The sequence below is a fragment of the Sinohyriopsis cumingii genome, chromosome 4 (assembly GCF_028554795.1).
Source record: "Sinohyriopsis cumingii isolate HCF-2022 chromosome 4, ASM2855479v2, whole genome shotgun sequence".
Lineage (NCBI taxonomy): Eukaryota > Metazoa > Mollusca > Bivalvia > Unionida > Unionidae > Sinohyriopsis > Sinohyriopsis cumingii.
Genome location: NC_142964.1, coordinates 109,169,767 through 109,191,410, shown reverse-complemented (window position 1 = coordinate 109,191,410; position 21,644 = coordinate 109,169,767). Strand labels below are relative to the sequence as shown.

General features: G+C 35.5%; 1 protein-coding gene across 2 annotated transcripts in view; it reads right to left on the bottom strand.

Moving 5' to 3' along the window:
* LOC149801860 (dual oxidase 1-like) overlaps positions 1–20,061 on the bottom strand; it is a 57,117-nt gene extending 37,056 nt beyond the window's left edge. Inside the window, exons 1-8 of one of the 2 annotated variants that reach the window (XM_089956228.1) lie at positions 19,902–20,061; positions 16,510–16,590; positions 12,536–12,697; positions 10,884–11,068; positions 9,993–10,224; positions 2,504–2,670; positions 1,882–1,981; positions 682–781 (exon numbers count right to left, since the gene is read on the bottom strand). In XM_089956228.1, the coding sequence (XP_089812354.1) occupies positions 682–781; positions 1,882–1,981; positions 2,504–2,670; positions 9,993–10,224; positions 10,884–11,068; positions 12,536–12,697; positions 16,510–16,590; positions 19,902–19,962 (1,088 nt within the window). In that variant the 5' untranslated portion in view covers positions 19,963–20,061. The remainder of the gene's footprint in view (positions 1–681; positions 782–1,881; positions 1,982–2,503; positions 2,671–9,992; positions 10,225–10,883; positions 11,069–12,535; positions 12,698–16,509; positions 16,591–19,901) is intronic. The other variant, XM_089956230.1, reaches the window with a different exon arrangement.
* Positions 20,062–21,644: the final 1,583 nt, after the last annotated feature.

The window sequence follows — 21,644 nt, the reverse complement described above, 5'->3', positions numbered from 1 at the left end:
AGAACCGAGTCGTAACGAAATATCAGCAAATGATTATTTTATGCAAAGGATAGAATTTCACGTTTTGATACGAGGCGGTGCTTTAATCTTATTGACTGAACACGTGTATGGTCCAATGTTTAATTAGCTATGTATATAGTTGAAATCTGATTCAAAGTAGGTGTAGAATAACAGGTATCTACATTATATTCATTGGGTACTTTCCTTTGCTGTAGAGTTCATGGACACTTTTAACTTAAATGTTTATCATGTCATAACAGAGCAATGTAGTTTTGTGGAATTAAGCTGACATGACTGTGGCTATGTTGAAAATCATTACAACCTCTAATTGTACATAACATTGGGACTCTATTAACCACCGCGTGTCAAATTTTGCAGAGAGCGGAATCTCTTACAACATTAAGATATATACGTAACATTTAATAAATCCTTCATCATCCGTTTGGACATATATCTTACCAGACAAACCGACATAAGAACAGCTCCTTCTGGTGAAGCTAATACTGTTATATTATGTATAGTCTTACAAACACCCACTCATCTACCCCATTTATAGTATAATCCCCATCACCCATCCTACAGCGAGTCTCGTGATTTGCAAATTGTTGACACCTCTTTTTTATCAGGCGCCGTGCTAGGTGAATGATGCAGGTGTGCGTACAATGTACTTAAGATAAATACCTTTTCCACGAGCCTGGCGTCACCAGGGTGTGTCCAAATCTCAAGGCCGCTGTCTGAAACTCTTGGGAAATACCCGGATGAACATGTGGGTCATATGAATCTGAAATAAGTAAAATATAGTTAAATAAAAATGTGGGGACAAAACTTGTTTTAAAATAAACAAATTCAGTTGTTAGTTGTCTGGTAATGTTGATGGGGGTAATTACATGTGCTATGTTGTAAATATTCCTTTCAAGTGGAAACATATTTCTCCCTCCTAATCTTGCAAAACTTCAATTTAGTTAAATTAATTAATTCAGGCTTGATTTGAGCTCAGAATAAACGTGCGGTCTCAATCATGTGGCATATTTGAAAATTTCAGAACAATGTATGCAAAGTTTTGTTTAAGATTTTGCCTTGTCGAAATTAATTTTTGGAGTCAAAAGTATGTTTTTTTTCTAGGATGAATTCTCATCACATCGTGTTTTCTCCTTTACAAATGGGAATATATGTTCTAATTTTGTTTTGACACGCATTATTCCATTTACAGCGACATCTTATTTTCTGACGAACAAATGAAAAGGTCAGAATGTTTAATCCCTGGGTTGACATTGGTATTAATTTAGAGGTATACATTCCTTCCACTATGTTATTCCACCCCGATGCTGTCGTTTGAATCTCTAGAAGAAGTTTCAACATTTTTAAAGGTCAAATCAGGAAGATATGTTGAAATAAGAAAAGCAAGATGAACGTTACCTTTCGCAAATAACCAGATGTGGAAATTCATGAATACACTCATATATCTGCCAGATAAATACTTAATTTGCAAAATATAGATAGAGCTGTACGCAAGGATTACACTGGAAAAGAAAGCCTTTCTTTAAAACAAAATTAATAACGAACAGAAGAAAGTCACAATCAAAATTAACGAAATTGACAAATGACAGTCAGACGTGCATTGTCATTTCTTTTTTAATTTTTGAATGCAAGACATACAAGGTCTATACGACATCCCTGTCATTTTTTTTTTTGATGACGATTAAATGTAAGAAATAAGAAACCTCCTTTAACAAGGATTTTAAGGTGTGGTTCCCACAGTCAGATCATGAACTTACATGTCTCAATACTAAGTTAGACAAGAACATACGATATCTGACAACCCAGGAAAATGATAGATCAATGAATGGCATACCACTGAGATGGGTATGGTTGTTTACTCACTCTTTGGATCACTCAAGTTGTAGCGTGGTATTTCGTGGGTGGGGTTTCCCAATTCATCCAGTCCTAACCACAATGGAAGCCAGTCGTACATTACAATTTTCTGTGGAAGACAAAAGTTAATTGTGATTGTTTGTTCCGTTACGTATGTAGTTCCTTAGTGACAATAATGCAAATACAACATTTACAGCTATAATATGTATGTTGATGTTAAATTTAATAGCTTTCGTCGAAGAAAAGAATAAACTGATGAAAGTAGGAAAGAAAATTCGTCATCAAGTTTTACAAACGTAGGATGATGGAGTTTTTTTCAAAATGCATTTTACAAACCTGAGCAGAGTTATCCGGGACAGACAATGCAAATTAAATTGGAGAGGAAAGCTTTATTGGCCATCTGTTTGTCTAATTCGCCATCTGATTGAATATAACAAGCTTTCCCGCCTTTTTTAATGGTACATTTCGTTTGAAAGCTATACATGTAATCGGTGTGAATATAAATTCAATTTTCCATTAGAAACTCATTTGTTCTGAAACTAAGCTACGTATTCATTTTGTAAAATAACAATGGAGGCATATTATTATTTGAGATGGTTGACACCAATAGAATCGTGTGTTGTTAACTCACCTGGTGATGTGCGGTGACAAACTTCCTGGCTTCGTTGAAAACTTCTTCATCTGTGTAATCGGGATGCTTTGTTGCAATATTATGGGCCATATAATTATGCCATCGAAACCACAGTACTCCAAATGACAAAAGCAAAGGATTTTCGTTGCCCCTTGGATTTCCAAGCCCTGAAAAGTTTTGCGTTCATACGTGCTTATACCTCAGAAAAACACAAACAGACTCAGAATGATAAAAGTATTAATGCTCAACATGAAAGCTAAATCTATTTGATAAGAATGTCATTTTAATAATTACATATTACCCTTATCGACAGATTAGGTACTTAAGAAACTAGTCGCGTTCGAGAGTAAAAGACTAATTAAGGAAATAAGTCCTTAATTAAACATCACAGTACCTCTTGGTTTAGCATATGCATTGTATTGTTGGCACAAATTACTTTATAACTGTAAAAAATCTAGAATATGTCCTCTTTATATTTACATCTCTGTTTATAGTTTTGTTAAAGACAGCTCCGGTGGCCTAGTAGTTAGAGCGTCCGCCTCGTACGCGGGAGGTCGTTGGTTCGATCCCCGATCTAGTCATGCCAAAGACTTACAAAAATGGTACAAACAGCTGCCTCGCTAGGCGCTCAGCATTAAGAGGTTAGTGTTAGGACTGGTCGGCCTGGTGTCAGGATAATGTTACTGGGTGGGACATCATGTTACGTGTCTGCGGCATGATGTCCCATGGCTAAACATCTAAACAGCTAAACATCAGCTAAACATCACTATAAACTGCCACATTGCAGACATAGCGATATGAATGAAACATTGTTAAAACTACGTTAAAAATCCAAATCACACACACACACACACACACACACACACACACACACACCTTAGCTTTGTTAGAGTTGAGTGAGTTGTTTAATTATGGGGAGACGGCGTTTGGAAGATATTTCTCAAAAATAATAATTAGCTAGTTAGCAGAATTAGCGTGCATAGTATTCACGGGGCCTTGCAGTAGCACGGATAAATTTCGTACAATGGATCCTCCTTAATTTCTTAACTTAAGAAATTTTCAAGACATACTCACGTATAAGGGTTTAATAATGTAAGATGGGGAAAATTAAGAGTATTATGTGTTTGGGACATGATTTGAAATCTATACATGAGTGTACCTACAATTTACAAGTGTGAATAAGCTTAACATGGCTGAAATGAAGACTTTTTGATTTGGGTTTGCCGGCAATAAAATTAAAGTACAGATACTTGTGCTGTAGAGAGTGTTATTCCATTTTTATTTGGTGTTTTGCGACTCCTGATTTTTACAAGTATTGTACCGGTGCCACCTTCACCTCTTTCTCCGCTATTGAGATATGATATAGTTTATGAAAACAGAAGAACAGCTGGATAATTTTGTCCTTGAATAAAATGAAAAGGAACAGGACAATTGGACAGAGTTAAAACACTTGAGAAAAATATACGAAACTTCACTGGCGAAACACAAGAGAAAGTAACCTTCACTATCCTATAAAAAGAGAACCTTACAATTCTAGAATTCTAAAACTTGCATGACTACATCGATGACCGCCACTGAAAAGCCAGCAGCGACAACACTCACGACGACTATTACGGCGTCAGCCGTAGGACTTAGACGTTGGAAGATTTATCGCAGTTACATCTAATGATAACAAGTCCATGGTTTTAAAAAAACACACAAACGGAACAGGGAATTTGCCAGATCAGACAGAACAAATCCCATCGCAAAAGTATCAGTATGTGAAAAACCAATCAATGCTAAGAAAAGGAAAGACAAAAGGTCAACACATGGATACAACTAAGTTTTGGAATATTCGCGTCAATAACAATCACAAGGAAATGCAAAATACATCACAACATTCACTTTCTTCACTCAATTTTATCTTCTTATTTTTTAATTGCTTTACTGGAATGAGTTTTGTCAGCTGTTGTCATTGACTTATGACAGATCTTATCATTGTTTCTGAATTGTACATTTGTCAAATCGTCAAATTGTAAGTAAACGTTTAGTAGATTGTCTATGAGAAAAGAGCGTCTTCCGAACATAAAACAGCACAGTAAAAGTACCGACATCGGGTATAAGTTTTAAGACAAAAATATGATTGTGTCAAGAAACTTCAGATAAAAATAATGGCGTACACGTAGAAGCAATGTGATAGACCCACTATCACCAAGTTCACTGAAGTCGAGTACGATGCTGAACCATGCGACCAGAGTAATGGCGTGTCTTGTGGCACGAGAGTTGATGCATCCTAAGACACGAGCATATGTAGCACGATCTTGCTACTCTACAACCGAAAGCTATGCCCTACGCGTGCCCATATAATGGTGGCATTCTCGTACATATCACTATGGATACCTCAGTATCACTGAGAATCACAAATCAAAGACAAATACATGTTACGTTTGGCTTTGTTTGGCTAGTTTGATTCCAACCGTTTAAAGGGAAATGGCATACATATATGGAAGGACCCAACACGGGTTTACCTACGTGAGAGAAGGAAATCTAATCTAGCATTGTGTTTCAGTTGTGTAAAACATCACAAAAGTCCCTTTCTTCACTCAATTTTATCGTCTTATATTTTAATTTCTTTACTGAAATTAGTTTTGTCAGCTGTTGTCATTGACATCTGACAGCTCTTACCATTGCTTTTAAATTGTACATTTGTCAAATCGTCAAATTGTCAGTAAAGTTTAGTAGATTGTCAATGAGAAAAGAGCATCTTCCGAACATAAAACAGCACAGTGAAAGTACCGACCTTGGGTATAAGTTTTAAGACAAAAATATGATTATGTTCAGAGACTTCACATAAGAATAATGACTTACACATAGAAGCAATGTGATATACCCACTGTCTCCAAGTTCACTGAAGTCGCGTGCGATGATGAGCCATGCGACCATGGTAATGGTGTATCTTGCGGCACGAGAGTTGATGCATCCTAAGACATCAGCACATGTAGCACGATCTTGCTACTCTACAACCGAAAGCTATGCCCTACGCATGCTCTTCTTTGGGTGGCATTCCCGTACATATCACTCAAGATACCTCAATGTCATTGAGAATCACAAATCAAATACAAATACATGTTACGTTTGGCTTTGTTTGGTTAGTTTGATTCCAACCGGTTAAAGGGAAATGGCATACATATATGGAAGGACCCAACACGGGTTTACCTACGTGAGAGAAAGAAATCTAATCTATTTGTGTTTTTCAGTTGTGGTGTGACATTAAATTACGAAAATATAAAATTCAGCTTACCCTGAAAATGCCAGACGATCTCCGTGCTATTACTACCTTCCTTTCGTGGGTGCATAATATTATCCCCATGTATAATTTAGAAGAGAGATTTTGTAGTTTACATTTGTAGTTGCGATATCTCATATACAAGTATTTTGTAGATACGCACGTGAAACTCAATCAACAAATGAATTTCAACATTTTTTAAACACTTTGTATCTGAATTGTGTAATAATGCTGATTCTCGAGAAAGACTATGACAGACCAAAACAATTCGTGGATTTTTAGGTCTCAATACATTGACTTATGTAATCAGTGTAACACCGAATTCACGGTGAACTTTATCTTGCATGCAGAATACTGAAAATCAATAGTCGGAGAAAAGGCATCATAAACTATTAAAACAGAACATTAACTGCAACAACACATCATGAGAAAAGGAAGGGGAAAAAGCACACTCAAAACGTTACGATGGCCAGAATGCAAACAAGATTTAAGCTGCAGTTTGGTTACAAAAATCACGCTCCAGGCCAGAAAACAATGGTAAATGTGTCAAATCTATTGTGCTGTTTAAGTGTTATACTATCAATGTTTGATGACAAGTTTAAAAAAACGTTGGAAGCGAAAGTGGAAGAAGAATGGATGCTCACTGCAGATGTAACAACCATGGAAAAATGGGCTAAAGACTGATCATTTCCAACATCCATTGATTTCCTTGGAGATTAAACGCATCGAAACCCTCCTGTAGCAAAGCACTGCGACATTCGTTTATCGACTTACTTGATAGATCTTTGTGAACAAAAAGTAAAGTGTGAATTCAGTATTATTTGTGTGCCATACTATACATACCTAGGTACGTCATTAGCTTCTGATTCACATCTCGTACAGAGCTTCTTAGAATCCACTGGTGTGTTTTAAAGATCAGCTTCCTCATCGAAACTTTAAAGACGTTCGAGATTATGTCATCAATATGGACGACGGCCATTGCCCAGAACCCATTATGTTGCCGTTTACTTCTCAACAACTACAGCGTGGAACATTTGAGTTATATGGCTTATCTCCTCTCGAAGAGGATATCATATTCAGTATGCTGTATTCACTCAGTTCAATAACGTGAGCTTACTAGAATTCAATTTGATGGGGTGTGGGCAATATGTATTTTGTTTATATAACCAGATTGGGATTAACATTAGAATATATACTAATTGGCTTTGGACGGTGATTTCTCCCTAAATGATCAAAAGGTCGAAATGTTGTTTTTATTGCAAATTAATCCCAACTATATTTTTTAGGTCAAAAGCGTCGTGTTCGCCAATAGAAAGTGACATTGTAATAAAACATTCGAAGTCTAGTCGTACTCAACAACGTTGTCAGAATTGTAAATATTTCAGCTTAAAAGAGTTTTGAGTTTTTATCAGTTGTACATGATCTCCCCACTTCATTCGTTAATTGCGTTAGCGGGGCATACTTGAGAAAGGTTTGCTTGGATAAATGGATTTGACTGTATTGGGTTGTTTTTAAAAACCAGTACACGTTCTTTATTTCTTAGATCTGACGGTATTTGAATTTATAAGAGGATATTTTCTATCACCATCGAGTCTCCACTGAGTTTTTTTTCTGTCATTTATGCTTAAATCATAATAAACAATACGTCTTGCTATATTTCTTCGACCAAACAAGAAACATAAAATGACCAGACAGCACTATCAAGTCGGGAAGTTGAGGAAATTCAAGTGCCTGTATAATAGAGTGGAACACTTCTTGGAACGGGTGGAGAAAACGAAGTGTCATCCGAGCCAAAGTACCCTGAAGAGGGATATTGTAGGGACTTATGGAAACAGAGGTGATACAGAGGATTTTTAGGCCGAAGAAAAGGAAATGGACTGGGAGAAACGGAAGAGGGAATTTTCACACCTCAACCGAACTTTGAGAAACGTCCAACAAAGGCTGAGGTAACAAGAAGATACAAAAAGTAATACCTCTTACAACAAGTGAAACAATAGCAGCAGCAGTCAGAATATTCCCTTACCTCTCAATTGGAAAATTGGAAGATATCGGCAGATGGTCCAAATGTTAGACTCACATATGGACTGACTGCAGTCCGATGTGCACCTGCTGTCGGAATGGGCCAGGAGAAACATTTATTATGATATCGATAACATCAACTACCCAAAACAACAACAAAGGGTCATTTTCAGGGCTATCCATACCTTTTGGGAAGAGAGGTATTACGTAAATAAAATTTCTTAATTTCTTCTTTCTTTTCGAAAGAAAACACAAATTTCCATAAATGTTTTTAGTATGTAAGCCTTCTTACCCTCTTATGTGTGACCGTATAGTAGTATGTTTCATGTATGTAACAGCCCTTATCTTTTTATGACTGTTTTAGGTATCGTGAATCACGCCTAACATTTTAATGAATATTTGTGTATGTACTACTATCCTTTTCAGAAACAAAATAAAATGTTTTTGATATCCTACCCTTTTCATGCATGTTTGTATGTATGTATGAGAACTACTATCGTTTAGAGAGGTGATAGTATTTTTAGTGTATATGCTAGGACTCTTAAAGTTTGCATGGATGTTTGTGCTACGCATGTGTGATCGCTTCTATCCTATTCATACAATTTCATGCACATTTGTATAGACACACATTATTTACATGTACGGTTGTATTAGTATTCATTGTCTTTTCGTTGGTTAGTAAGTGTAGGTGTTGGTCGGTCGATGAATAGGTTCTGGTCAGTCCAAACAGCGAGTAAATTAGTATGTGCATCTTTTAGTCACTCAATTTAGTTTTAACATTATATTTCCCCATGACCCGATAGATATTTCAACATTTATATTTAGTGTTCAATTCAGTTTGTCTTCAGATGATCACCTTAATATCAAACCTAATTTTGATATAGAAGTCATGTCCTTTGGAATTTAAACTTAAACTCCCTAAGATGTCTTTAGTGTGTAAACACTCATATTCTCTGGTGACAGTTTGATATTATTTTTTCGTATATCGACATAAGAACGCCTACTGTTTTCATTGCTGTGTGTGTGTATCTTGAGCAATCTTTCCCTTTCATTGTTGTTTGTGTGTATATGTTACCATTACTATCCTGTTGTGAATGTGTTAGGACTGCTAGAGTTTGCACGGATGCTTGTGTGCATGTCTATAATCACGCCTATCCTTGACATGGATGTTTGTTTGCATTTGTTAGTACTTTCTTCGTTGTTTAGTAGGTGAAGGTGTTAGTGAGCAGTTGACTGGGTTTGGTCAGTTTAAACGGAGTGTTGGTTAGTAAGTGTAGGTGCTGCTCATGCAACTTCTTTTTAACATTTTCCAATCCCCTACATATATTTCAACACGGATATGTCATGTTCAAATCGTTTTGCCGAACAGGTCCATATTAATGTGAAATTCTTTGAAGTTTATAGCGGGAATTCCGATTACTCGAGAGTGACATTTTATACTGATAACCAAATTCCGATTCTAGGTATAATGGGTATGTCATTTTCAATGACAGATGTTAAATTTCCCTTCTCCCCAGAGAGCCTCAATTAATATTAAACATTATGAACGGTTTTAGCATTATTTCGCCCCTTTTCCAAGAGTAAAACTTTCTGATGTAATATGTTACAAGAGATATCTCTATGATATCAAGTATAATCTATTTTTCATAGTGGTGAAACAAAGTCGCAAGTTGATTGAAGATTTTAAAATACATACGGTATGCCCTTACTGCAGACCAAACATCTAAATTTAAATATCACATACATAAATACACACAAGATATGCAATTGACATCAATGGTTCAAAGATCTTATCACGTTTCGTGTATTTATATATGCACACGAAAGTCGGGCAAATTTCTATGTGTTCATGCAAAGAAGGTTGCCATATACATTTACTAATGGAAACGGTGTTACAAAACTACAAGATCCACATTACTGGGAAAAAGATAAGTGTCTGCTAAATTATGTTTGTTTGCAGAAGGGTGATTCTGGGACGCCATCCCTACAATATTGTTTATCATTTATAAATCGCAAAGCATGTAGCATATGGTGTCAATGGCATACAGCATATCAACCAAAATTGAAGTCATATATATGTGAAATGCTAATTGAATGAGATATGAGGACATTAGAAATAAAGGACAAACGGAAAGGAAAAACTCAGAATGAGTCTTTTAGTGGTGGCAAAAGGGGTGTTTTATTTTAAGACATATAGCTACTTACTCCAAAACCTTCTCACGGGTTTGAGAACGTGTTCCCGGGGAGGGGGAGGATTTGCAAATGGCAGACGGATGTTGTTTAGGGCGGGAAAACTATCCCTAATATCAGCATTAGGATCCAGGGCTGCTAGACGTCCCCTTAAGTGGCCGCCCTTAAATTCTCGGAGTGCGTCAGTCCAGGCCTTAGCCGTCCCGTAAAACAGCCCACCGTCGAGGTACGGAGTGATCTCGTTCAACTATGAAAATGACCAATCTCATTAACAGTTATTGTAAGACATTGAATCAATAAAAGACTGGGCGATTGTTTATTATGGCACGCTTGTACCTCGTGAGTCGGATAATGAGAGGCAAATATTTGAACGTAGAGAGATATAGTAATATCTCTCATTAATAGACATGAATACGATTTGAAATCAGTATATACATTAAGGGTAAGATCCTCTTTCATTGTCAGTAATCGCTTTCTTGTCATGAGAACATTCTAATATAACACAAAAAATGATAAATATAAATGAGCTAATAATCTTTGAGCGCTTTCTGGCGAGGGTAGGAAACATCGTTTTTTTAAAATATCTAAACATATTCTTCAATCATTATGAAAATGTTGAATGCAACCAGTTAGCAAATTATAAAAGACTTAAAATATATAAAGCAGCACGAAGCAATTAGTCCTGAACGTCCAAAATCTTTATCTATATACAAAAGTTGAGGATTGTAGAAACATATCCATTTATACATTTTGTCTCATATTGTATCGATACATTTAGTGTGTTACTCAAATTGTATCGACAGTCACCATACATTTTGATTTATTTATGTCATGCTGACAAGAAGTGCCCGTGCAGAGGTTGATTTCAAAAACTAATTTGAAGTTTGAAGAAGCTAACATATATACCTGTTGCCTCGGGTTATTAGGTGAGAGTCCAGTTCGCTGATCAAATCTCGTTCGTTGTACCGGCATCGCTATGTTTCCTTTTCTCTCCGGGTCATACTCATGTCCCATGGGCACAGGGATATTGAAGAACTCTCGCGGACATCCCGGTCTCTGGGCATCCAAAATTTCTTCTACTACCTGTTGACCTATTGAAAAGCAATACACCAACAACATATTTTTAAATATGGTTAAAATAGCAGCCTTTAATTGTTTTAAATGCCTTAAAATACTTGACTGAGAACTTTGTACTGACTGTGAGTGTGACATGTATTTGAAAGGGAACTTCATTTTTTCAGTCGTTCACTCCAATAACCAAGTGTCTTTGTTCCATTTTCAGTTCACTCTGCTGTATTTCTCTGTACATTGTCAAATGGTTATTCATGCATATTTGTCTCCCGTACAGTTAAATCCAGATTAAGTATCTTGAACAGTTGAATGTTTATGCAAATGATAGAAGTGTTGCTGGTATTCCTAAAACCATTGTTTATGTTGCAGACTTTACAGATTATATTTTATATCCTGACGGCTGAGTTAACTATCTGTGTTTCAATCGAATTATTGAAACATTATTATTCTCTAGCTTTAATGTTGGATATTCATTTACAATATAAGATTTGGTCCACTATCCTTTTAAATGTTTAATGAGTAAAGAAGATATTCGCAGTTTACTACCAATTGAATGGAAATATCAATGTAAAAGGCCAGATCTTTTAGTGGTTCAACATTCAAACTTGACAGTAATTGTGTCGAAGCCGTTTGAGACTTGACTGGCATATTAATCTACTAAAACTGCTATGACAGGAATTCAGCAATGTGATAGGACGTCAGCTAAACAGGACGGATGATACTTTAAAAAAAATGCACGTTAACTAAATTCATGTGTATAGTTTCATGCTAAAAACATTCTAGCAGCCATTTCGTATATTTTTATTCATTAGCAGCTATTTTCGTGGTGACAACTTAATGTTCGTCTCTTACATACAGACTTGAAGCAACACCGTCTCGATCCAGCAGGCGGTGTGCACTGCTAAAATCGTCAACAAAATATTATTAGGTTTCAATGTGTTTTCTCATCAAATGCCCTTTTCATTTACCGATTTCCTATTTCAGTGTTCGAAATTTATCAGAGAACGCGGTATTATTTTGCACCATTTCTGTGATTAGTTAAGCTTCGTTTATTTTGAATTCTTCTGTATGAACCACACCACATGATGCATCCATGTCCATTGTAAAACATTGTTATAAATTGATATGAGCTTTACACGCTCGTTTCATCTTTTTGCTTGATTTCTCAATAATGCGTTCGCTATCACTGACATTAACGATCGCTTCTTGAACAAGTTGCACTTTTTATAGTTTTCAAATTTGAAATTTACACATCTACATTTTTGTAACATTGAGGAAATTAATATCGTTAACGTTTTGATTACAACAGTGAAATCTGTAATAGATACATTAAAAGTGGTTTTCTTAGATTTTGACAATATTTTAGTAACATCTACCAGCTTTTATTCTGCTCAACTATGTGTTTATTTTGGTTAAATAAATTTTCATCTGCAAGGAAAGAAAGAAAGAAAGAAAGAAAGAAAGAAAGAAAGAAAGAAAGAAAATACCAAAGTAGACTAGAAAGGCCGTCCTGTTTCGAAGTGATCCGAGACCAGCCGGTCCATCATGCACCTCTTTGCTAATGATGAAGGGGTTGGGGCGGTCCTTGCCCGACGGTTCGTACACACCATCACTAAATGCCACAGGGCTTCTTCGTACTAGATGTCCATCTGAAATGTGATGTCAGATACTCCGCATAATAGGCTGTGCTATTTGTTATAAAATCATATATCGCTATCTAAATACATTCCTTCTTCTGCTTGAAAAATCCCCAGTGAGAATGAAAAATTAGTAAACACCCCCATTTTACCGCCTTGATTACTTTAAAGATCTAAAAAGCCAAACGTTTTGCAGATTAAAAGAACCTTTGCTTTTTGCTCCATACCTAACTAAATCCCTTCAAACTGTTGAATATCCAGAATAACATACGGTAATGTGAGTTATATTTACATGCTGAATTCGTTGAAACACGCGCCTCTCTATTTGGACATTAGTTTTGATTACCTCATTAGATGATAATATTTTGTTGAAACACGAAAACGTTCTTTGGGTTGAAGCATTTTACATTATCAAAATCAGTGAGTTTCTAGATCCTGCTAATGCCAAACAACGTTTTAAGCTAATTAATTTTATTGAAGTTGTACGTACAATCGCATGAAATTATACTTAAAGGTCCAAGTACACGACACAAGATACAATCTTTATTCCCTCAGGTCGCGTAGTTAGAGATTAGGAAAACAGTAAATACTCTTTATTCCAATCATGGCGCCTTCTTATAAATGTTGGATACAAAATACAATCTTTTCTCTCCTCAGATCAATGTGTCACAGGTGAGCAACGCAGGTTGCAATATGTATTCTCCTCATTCCAGTCTACCTTGTTGTGGATAAACAATACAACATATATTTTTTTTCCCGTTCAGATCGCTTTGTACGGATAAGCAATACAATATAAAGTCTTTCTTCCCCTCAGACAACTTTGCTGCAGATAAAGAATAAAAGATGCAATCTCTGTTCAAGTTAAACTACCTTGGTAGAGATGTACCACTCAAGATACAAGTTTTGATAAATTCAGACCATCTTTTACCAGACGAGGATTGCAAGATACAAGCTATATTTCCCTCAGGACATACTTTAACAACAAGGAACACGACATCTAATCTCAGTTCATCTCCCATCACATTGACACAGATGAGCAGTACAAGATACAGTCTCTTTCCCCTTAAACCACCTTGTTACAGATAAACAATAGAAGATACACTCTTTATTTCCCTCAGGTCATAATACAACATACGCTCTTTATTCCACTCTGGTCAACTTGTTACAGACGCAGAATACAAGATACGATCTGAATTTCCCTCAATTTACCTTGTTACAGATAAGCAATACATACACATTCTTAATTACTATCAGCTCTCCTTGTTACAGATGAACAATACACGAGGATACATAACCAACAGAGGCACAAGCGTGTCAGTATAAAATGAATTATATTAATTGTAGTCATCTGTTATTATCTATACAGTATGTATAATGCCATAATGTGCAACATGTAAATCATATATTGCTATCTAACTTGAAATTCATGCTAAGACATGTTAAATATATTTCACTTACGGTATATTTTAGGACCAATGAATGGAAACGTAGAGTTATGATATATCATTACATTTTTCTTTGATCACAATGGTAAATGTGCATACATGTATATTCATGCGCTCAGTTTTCCGGGACTTGAACTTATCACTCAAATTTAAAACCTTTGGTCCCTAATAAATTTCCAGATGCTATTAATATACTTTTGTCAACAAGAATCTGCATTTCCAAGAATAGCAATAATTACCAAACATATTGATCATGAACTGAAGTATTTGTTGAGCATCGGCAGGACGAACGGCACCACGAATCAAATTTGTTTTATGAAATTCTTGCAATTTGAAAATAATCTTAAAGCGTTCAGATAAAGTAAAAGCAGTACTGAGAAATGTTTTTCCCCATGACAAATTCTTTTCACACATTAAAACTATAAACATTCCCTTTATCATGTATACATGATTTGATATCTTTGTACATACTACATAACAGATTCAATAACATCAATTGTATTCCACAATTAACAAGTTTATACATTTTCAAAGGCCATATACAAATCAACACAAACAAAATAAGTTATTTATCAGAGTATTTTTCGTTTTGCCGAGACGTCTCTACATAGGTTTTATTTCATTATAAATAGAGTTTATCAGTAACAATAAATACATAACCCTTTTATTTATTGCCTCCCGATATCCGTCTAGTTTTTCTTCCCTAGGCATTCAACGTCTAGGACCAGATAATGAGTCCATAATCGTAACATAAACCCGTTGTAAGTAATTAATAGCCACATCATACAGGTTGCCATACCTCAATATATGTCAAAGCATGTTCAATTCTGGCGCCTCCAAATGCACGGGTACATATTTGCATCAATGTGTGGAAAGATAGATGGATGGATGGATAATTTTGATGAATGAGTTGATATATTGATGTAGAAATAAACAAAGAATAATGAATGAAAACGAAAATGTTTTCGAAATACTTTAGTGAAATCCTTGTATGTCTGGAGTCATCTATATTAAACATCAATTCAGGCATGCATATATATGTGCGTGAGAGTGCTTAAGATTACAATCATGTGCATGCAGATATGCATACATGTGAACAGACATACTGACCGATAGACCAGAGCATGCATAAACACATAAATACGCGCACATATCCATCCATCAATCCATCCATCCGTCCATACATACATACATACATACATACATACATACATACATACATACATACATACACACACACACACACACACACATACATACACACACATACATACATACATACATAGATACATAGATACATACATACATACATACATACATACATGCTACATACATACATACATACATACACACATACATACATACATACATACATACATACATACATACATACATACATACATACATACATACATACATACATACATACATGCATGCATGCATGCGTACATACATACATACATACATACATACATACATACATACATACATCGCACTCAAGGATTACAAGCTGCATTGCGGTTACTATATGCATTACAAACCTTCAGCAAGGAGTTATAGCATTACTTTAGTGACTGAATCTGTTAAATTGGAGTCCGCTGTGATTTACCTGGATCGTTATCAATGGTTCTGTATCACATACTAAAATGGATACATGATTTGTGCCGTGGAAACTCTTTGGATATACAGTATCGATTCATCTTGTTCCCATGCCGATATAGTGATCATTATTTAAACAGTCATCTTATCACGTAAACTTGTAATGCTGATCAGACTTAAAGCTGCCCCTATCTCTTTTCATCTTTCTTCCACATAGGGTATTGTGCAAGACTAGTAATAGAAAGAGTGCTTTTTTTGTCTACCATCTGGTCAGCCAAGGTCGGCTGGTCTTTCCTTGGGCAAAACACTTTACTTTAGCTGCCTCAGCATTAAACAAGCTACATTGTTATTGCGTAGTAACAGCTCTGTGTTGGAAATAATATTTTGTTCTGGATAAACAGACTGTGCAAAATAACAAAACTTTAATTAAGAATATCATCTCAGAAGTAATTTGAGCTAAAATAAACGAAACATAGCTGGACGTGTATTTAGGTAACAATCAATATTGCCAATTGATGTGATGTGATGATTTACTGACGTAGAGCATTGTATTGTCAACAAAAATAATAATACAATAATAATTTGCTGTTAATTAGCACGTATGCTTAAACATTTAATGAAACAATATGGCTACTCTATTTATTATTAACATATGTTGCAAATACCATAAATTTTACATCAACGATGCAGCTATGCAGGTCTGAAAATATTGTTTGCGAAACCCAAGTCTGTGCGTATGTCTCTGTGAGAGAGAGAGAGAGAGAGAGAGAGAGAGATCACCAATTGCCCCCCAGTCAGGATGTATCAGATTGTTGTACCATCCATCCTGTGGAGTCAATTCAAACTCCTTGGTGGAGAAGGCTGTAAAAGATATGTTAGATCCCTTTAAACCAATTGCTAATTTTATAACAATTAATTTAAATAGTTGTGCTTATTGTTTATACAAAACCTAGCCAAAGACATTTATAAATGTTGAATAATTCTTCAGTCAGACTTTACATTTTTATTAAAATGAATACGAATATGGTGCTTTCTGTTCCGTTTCAAACATCAGTAAATTATGTAGCAGAAATAAACAAATGAAGTAAAAGGTAAATAAACGCGGGCAAAAGGAAACTGGATTATAATGCGATACAATACATTTAGTAAATCTGTAATTATTTTTAGTTAGACAACTATCAAATAATACTGAAAAGTTGACACTGTCGATTTCAATGTCAAAAGCAGAGCATCTGATTAGTATGCGGAACATAAGTGGACTGATTAGCAGTCTCGTATCATCTCACTGGTATCGGGCGTTTCTTATCAATTGACGAATGCCCAAAATCTATACTATCTGCAATAAACTGTAAGTCAATGATTGTTATAGATATTTCTTTAAAGGGAAACAAAAATATCTCTTGGTATTTTTTAATATTGAATTCCATATTTGTCTAACCGATTCTTTTACTTTTTGAAATGCAGTTTATGTCTTTACTACGAAATTTCCGATCTAATATCAGTCGGAGAATACCGTAAGAGCCCCAGGACCTTGCAGTATGCTCCTTGCACAGTTGCATAGTTGTTCTCTTACTCCGATATTTTCACGTCACTGTCATTTACCAATGCCACCCGACTCCCTTAAAACTGCGCGAAATGACTGCCCACGTAAGAATGCTTGAAGGAAACCCAGCTCAAAATTCAAAAGTAGCTTGAATGAATAAACTTAATTTAATTCAGATGATTGAAGATAGCTACATATGGAACATAATTATAAAGATGTAGAATAAACACCTAAATAATCTAACTGAAAGTAACAAGAAAGACAGTATAACCCGCTGAGTAGCAATACTCCCAGTTCGCCGTGATGTTTTTAAAGAAGACAACCTGTCCTCTTTTTGAATGATGCATCTAAATATGTGAAATTATTTAGTAACATAGTGCACAATTTTAAAGGTACATTTTGACAGGACAGAATATAACTTATATAACTATGAATTTATTGTGGGCAGAGAATCAGTACGAACACCAGAGATATAAATAAGCAAGTAAATAAATAAACGACCGCTTTCGAATTGCAGGCCCCATAGCAAATAATTGATAACAGAAGTCAGCCATAAAGCACGTGGAGCTACATTAGGGCTGTATCGAGAAAATGGCAAAGTTTGGATGATAGAGTCCTGCGGAAAATTGGTCAAGATGGCGGATTTATACGACTGCGGGGTGGAGTGATGGAGTTGATGGATACCTCCGACGCGTAAACGTGTGGTTAGGTAATGTTCTATTACTTTTGGCAACAATCTATCTTGAAGCACAAATAACGTTCAGTCATATTTGCAGCTACCAGGACGAAAGACCATTCTCGATCGAAACATAAGGAGTGTATAAATCTCTTAGCAGTCCGACTAGGTCAAGATATTTGTAGCCTTTGCTAGTTTTCTCATTTGTTAGCTTTATTGTTTTCTCTGAAGTTGAGTAAAGAAAAGTAAAAGAATGTTTCGTCGCCTCCTACACTCTCATTCAAATGTCTCTTGTCATCCTATCCTTATTTTTTCGAGTTGCTTTTTGGCGATTTCAACCCGGGTGTGTTGATAATGAGCCGCCTACAAATGTTTCTGAGCTTTAATTGGTTCTTCAATATATTAGAAAGAGCTGACGAATAATGCACGTAATAACAGAAAAATATTCACTGTTAACTAAGTAAGGGTCTTTCGCTAATTGTTCCCGTCACAGATGTCACTTGCCGCTCACCAATTACAGACAACGGTCGTCCAAAACTAGGGTCATCTTCCTGAACAACTTTAAATTGATAAAGCCGCCTGAAAATTGAAGAATATAACAAAGCATTGCAAACTTTATGCGACTTGGTCTAATATCAGTCGGAGAATACCTTAAGAGCCCCAGGACCTTGCAGTATACTCCTTGCACAGTTGCATAGTTGTTCTCTTACTCCGATATTTTCACGTCACTGTCATTTACCAATGTAAAATCACATGCATATATCTGAGGGCGACCGGCATACATCATGTTTAGCTGCAGATCATAGTGATAGATCTTTATCTTTCTTATCGATCGGCATTACATGTATTAAAATGTTCCAACAAACCAAAAACTCAACAAAGTGTTCAGAATTTGTCAGATATTAACAACATGCAAAAAAGTGAATTCAAAACATTTACCTATTCGAGAAAGTTTGCTGAGATGTATTTTGAGATGATGCACTAATAAGAAACATTATTGTACATCTCTCCAACATCCAACACTTTATAAATAATGGAAGGTTATCAGTGGGACTGTATCAGAAATGTACCTTCTTACGGAAAATATATCTAAAAGATTTAATCTATCTGACAAAATAACAACAAAGCCAAAGCTCGAATACTCAGTAAACTTAGACTAATGATAGTACAAGTCGGCCGTATTTGCAACAACTGTGTGATGCCAGAAATAAATATATATGTTTGTGCTCTATACCCATTATATGACAACCAGTGAATAAAAGTGAGAACAGTAAAATGAATACCAATATGGAAAATGCTATTGAAAAGTATATCATCTGAAATAATTCATTATTCTGCCAAAGATGTACACTATTCCATTGAAGCAATAACAAAAAGAAAGATCTTATCGGTTATAGTTACCCAGGGTTGGTTGGAGATATCAAGCATTTTTCATCCAGGAGTATGAACACACTAGATACCGTAGATTGTGAATAATAACGAATTTCCTTCGGAAATTACTATGCACTGATTTTGTTACTAATTCATACTGGTAAAACGTCTGTCGATTGTTTGTTATTTGCTTAAATGTTTATTTCCCCTCAAATTACACATACAGCAATTATCTTTTAAGCCGCATTGTCCTTATGCCAAAATGTACATGTGAATGCCTAACGGCATGCTCTTTGTCATGTGCTAATTATTTCAACCAGTACAATATCCAGTTTTAAAATATCAGCTTCTGATATTATTTGGATAGATTGTCATTTTATCTACTTTGCAGGAAGGAAAAGGCGTTACGTACATAAGTAAATAATGTATAGCTTAGTGTACTTGATATCTTGTCCCCACCTGGAGATCTCGTGAAGAGAAGTTTTTAAAAATATTAACTTCGGTCCAAAATTTCCCATATTTTGTTACGTATGCTACAAACCTGAATATTTTAGGAATACAAAATCTAGATATAATAATTACCTGTTGAAACATTTGCAAGAAGAACAACAGAAGCAGAACAAAGTAACTTAATAATGTTCATCTCGGCTCTGATCCGACTTGGAACTGGAATATCCTCCTGCTGACAGGCTTTACTAAGTCTACATATATACCAAATTTCACTACCAGGAAGTGTTGATTTATTTGCACGGCTGTCTTTAAATGTTAACCAACCATCTCACTTATTCATTGCAATTGAATTTGAGCTGGTCACCAATAACGAAATCAAAACAATGAATGCATATATTGATTGGCATCTATTAAAAAGCTATAAGGCGTGTTGAGGTATTCCACAAGCTCTTAAGTGATTGATTGTCTACAAGATAACGTGCAACTCCTGGTTTTTTTTCGAATGTCTTTTTTGTGCTCACGAAATATCTACCGGGGACCATAAAGTTTTCCCGATAACTGCAATGTTTCACGTCCTGTTCGTGTCACTTTCATTATCGTCTAATACCTTTTTATATAAATTTTAGGATTGAAATAAAGTATTGTATGAAGCTTTACTTACAAACACCAAGCTGAAGTTCCATTTTCGTTTCTGTTTGGAAAACGTAAAATAAATTTTGCCAGTTCTTGTCTGTTACATTGCCCTTTAACTGCATGATATGGGTGTATGGACACATTTCTCGTCTGTGCTTGACTTTCACATCGTGCTATTTGCAGGACACCTTCGAATAAACAAATGTGTTAAAACTGAGTGTGGATTTTAAGCCAGTTTCAAACCACAAATATCGAACAAGTTTCTTTGCCCTTTTCAATTTATTGGTGATTCAAAAAGTGTCACAAGGGAGAAAACTACTCAAGCAGTAGGGGTCTCAAATCTGGATACCACTAAATGAAGACGGGAGCTTGGAAATTTAAATTTATTATAGTGTATGCTCCCAACAATTTCTTGCGACACCATCTTTCTCACCATGTTTAACTGATACGTGCGCGTATCTGGGTCATCTTTACATTACCAAGCATCCCATTAGCCAACTTCACTCAGTTGTGCCCTTTTTTTTAAAACGGTTCCACATGGGAACAATAAGTCACACGAAAAGATTAATTTGCAGCTATGATATTGAATCGTAACTAAAAACACAAGTGTTCAACGATATGAGTTATACGACGGGATACTCTCTAGTAGTTTATAGCAAAACTATAATATTTTTTTTTGCCTAATTAAAATAATTTAAACCATGCATCAAAACAAATCAGTCTCTAATTATGCAATTGGTTTACAGTGAGCGGAAGTTCTGCACCCGCAAACTTGAAACGAGAGCATTGATAGATCATTAATTTACATTGTTTCTTGACAGATCTATATTGTATTTTAAGTAACACACACCCACACATACATGCATACATACATACATACATACATACATATTTGAAATTGGTCTTAAAATTGTAGAATCATATCAGATGCTTAATCCTTGAAAATACTGTTGGAAGGATATTGGACCAGTTTTAGACGTGGAGCTTCATTACTTGCATCTGAGACTGGAACGTTTCTAACTATTTAAGACAATTGAATAGCAATGATATAATTAGTAAGCTTGTACATACATTCAAGTACGTTCAGCAGTAAAACCTAGCTGCAACACATCTATCCAAGGTTACTCATCGTTTTATTGATCATTACACATAATTAATTAATCCTCTGATTGAAGGGAAGTGTTGTACTTATTCTGCTGAGTATTAGTATCGTGAAGTTTATGTGATTTTGTCAGACTGACA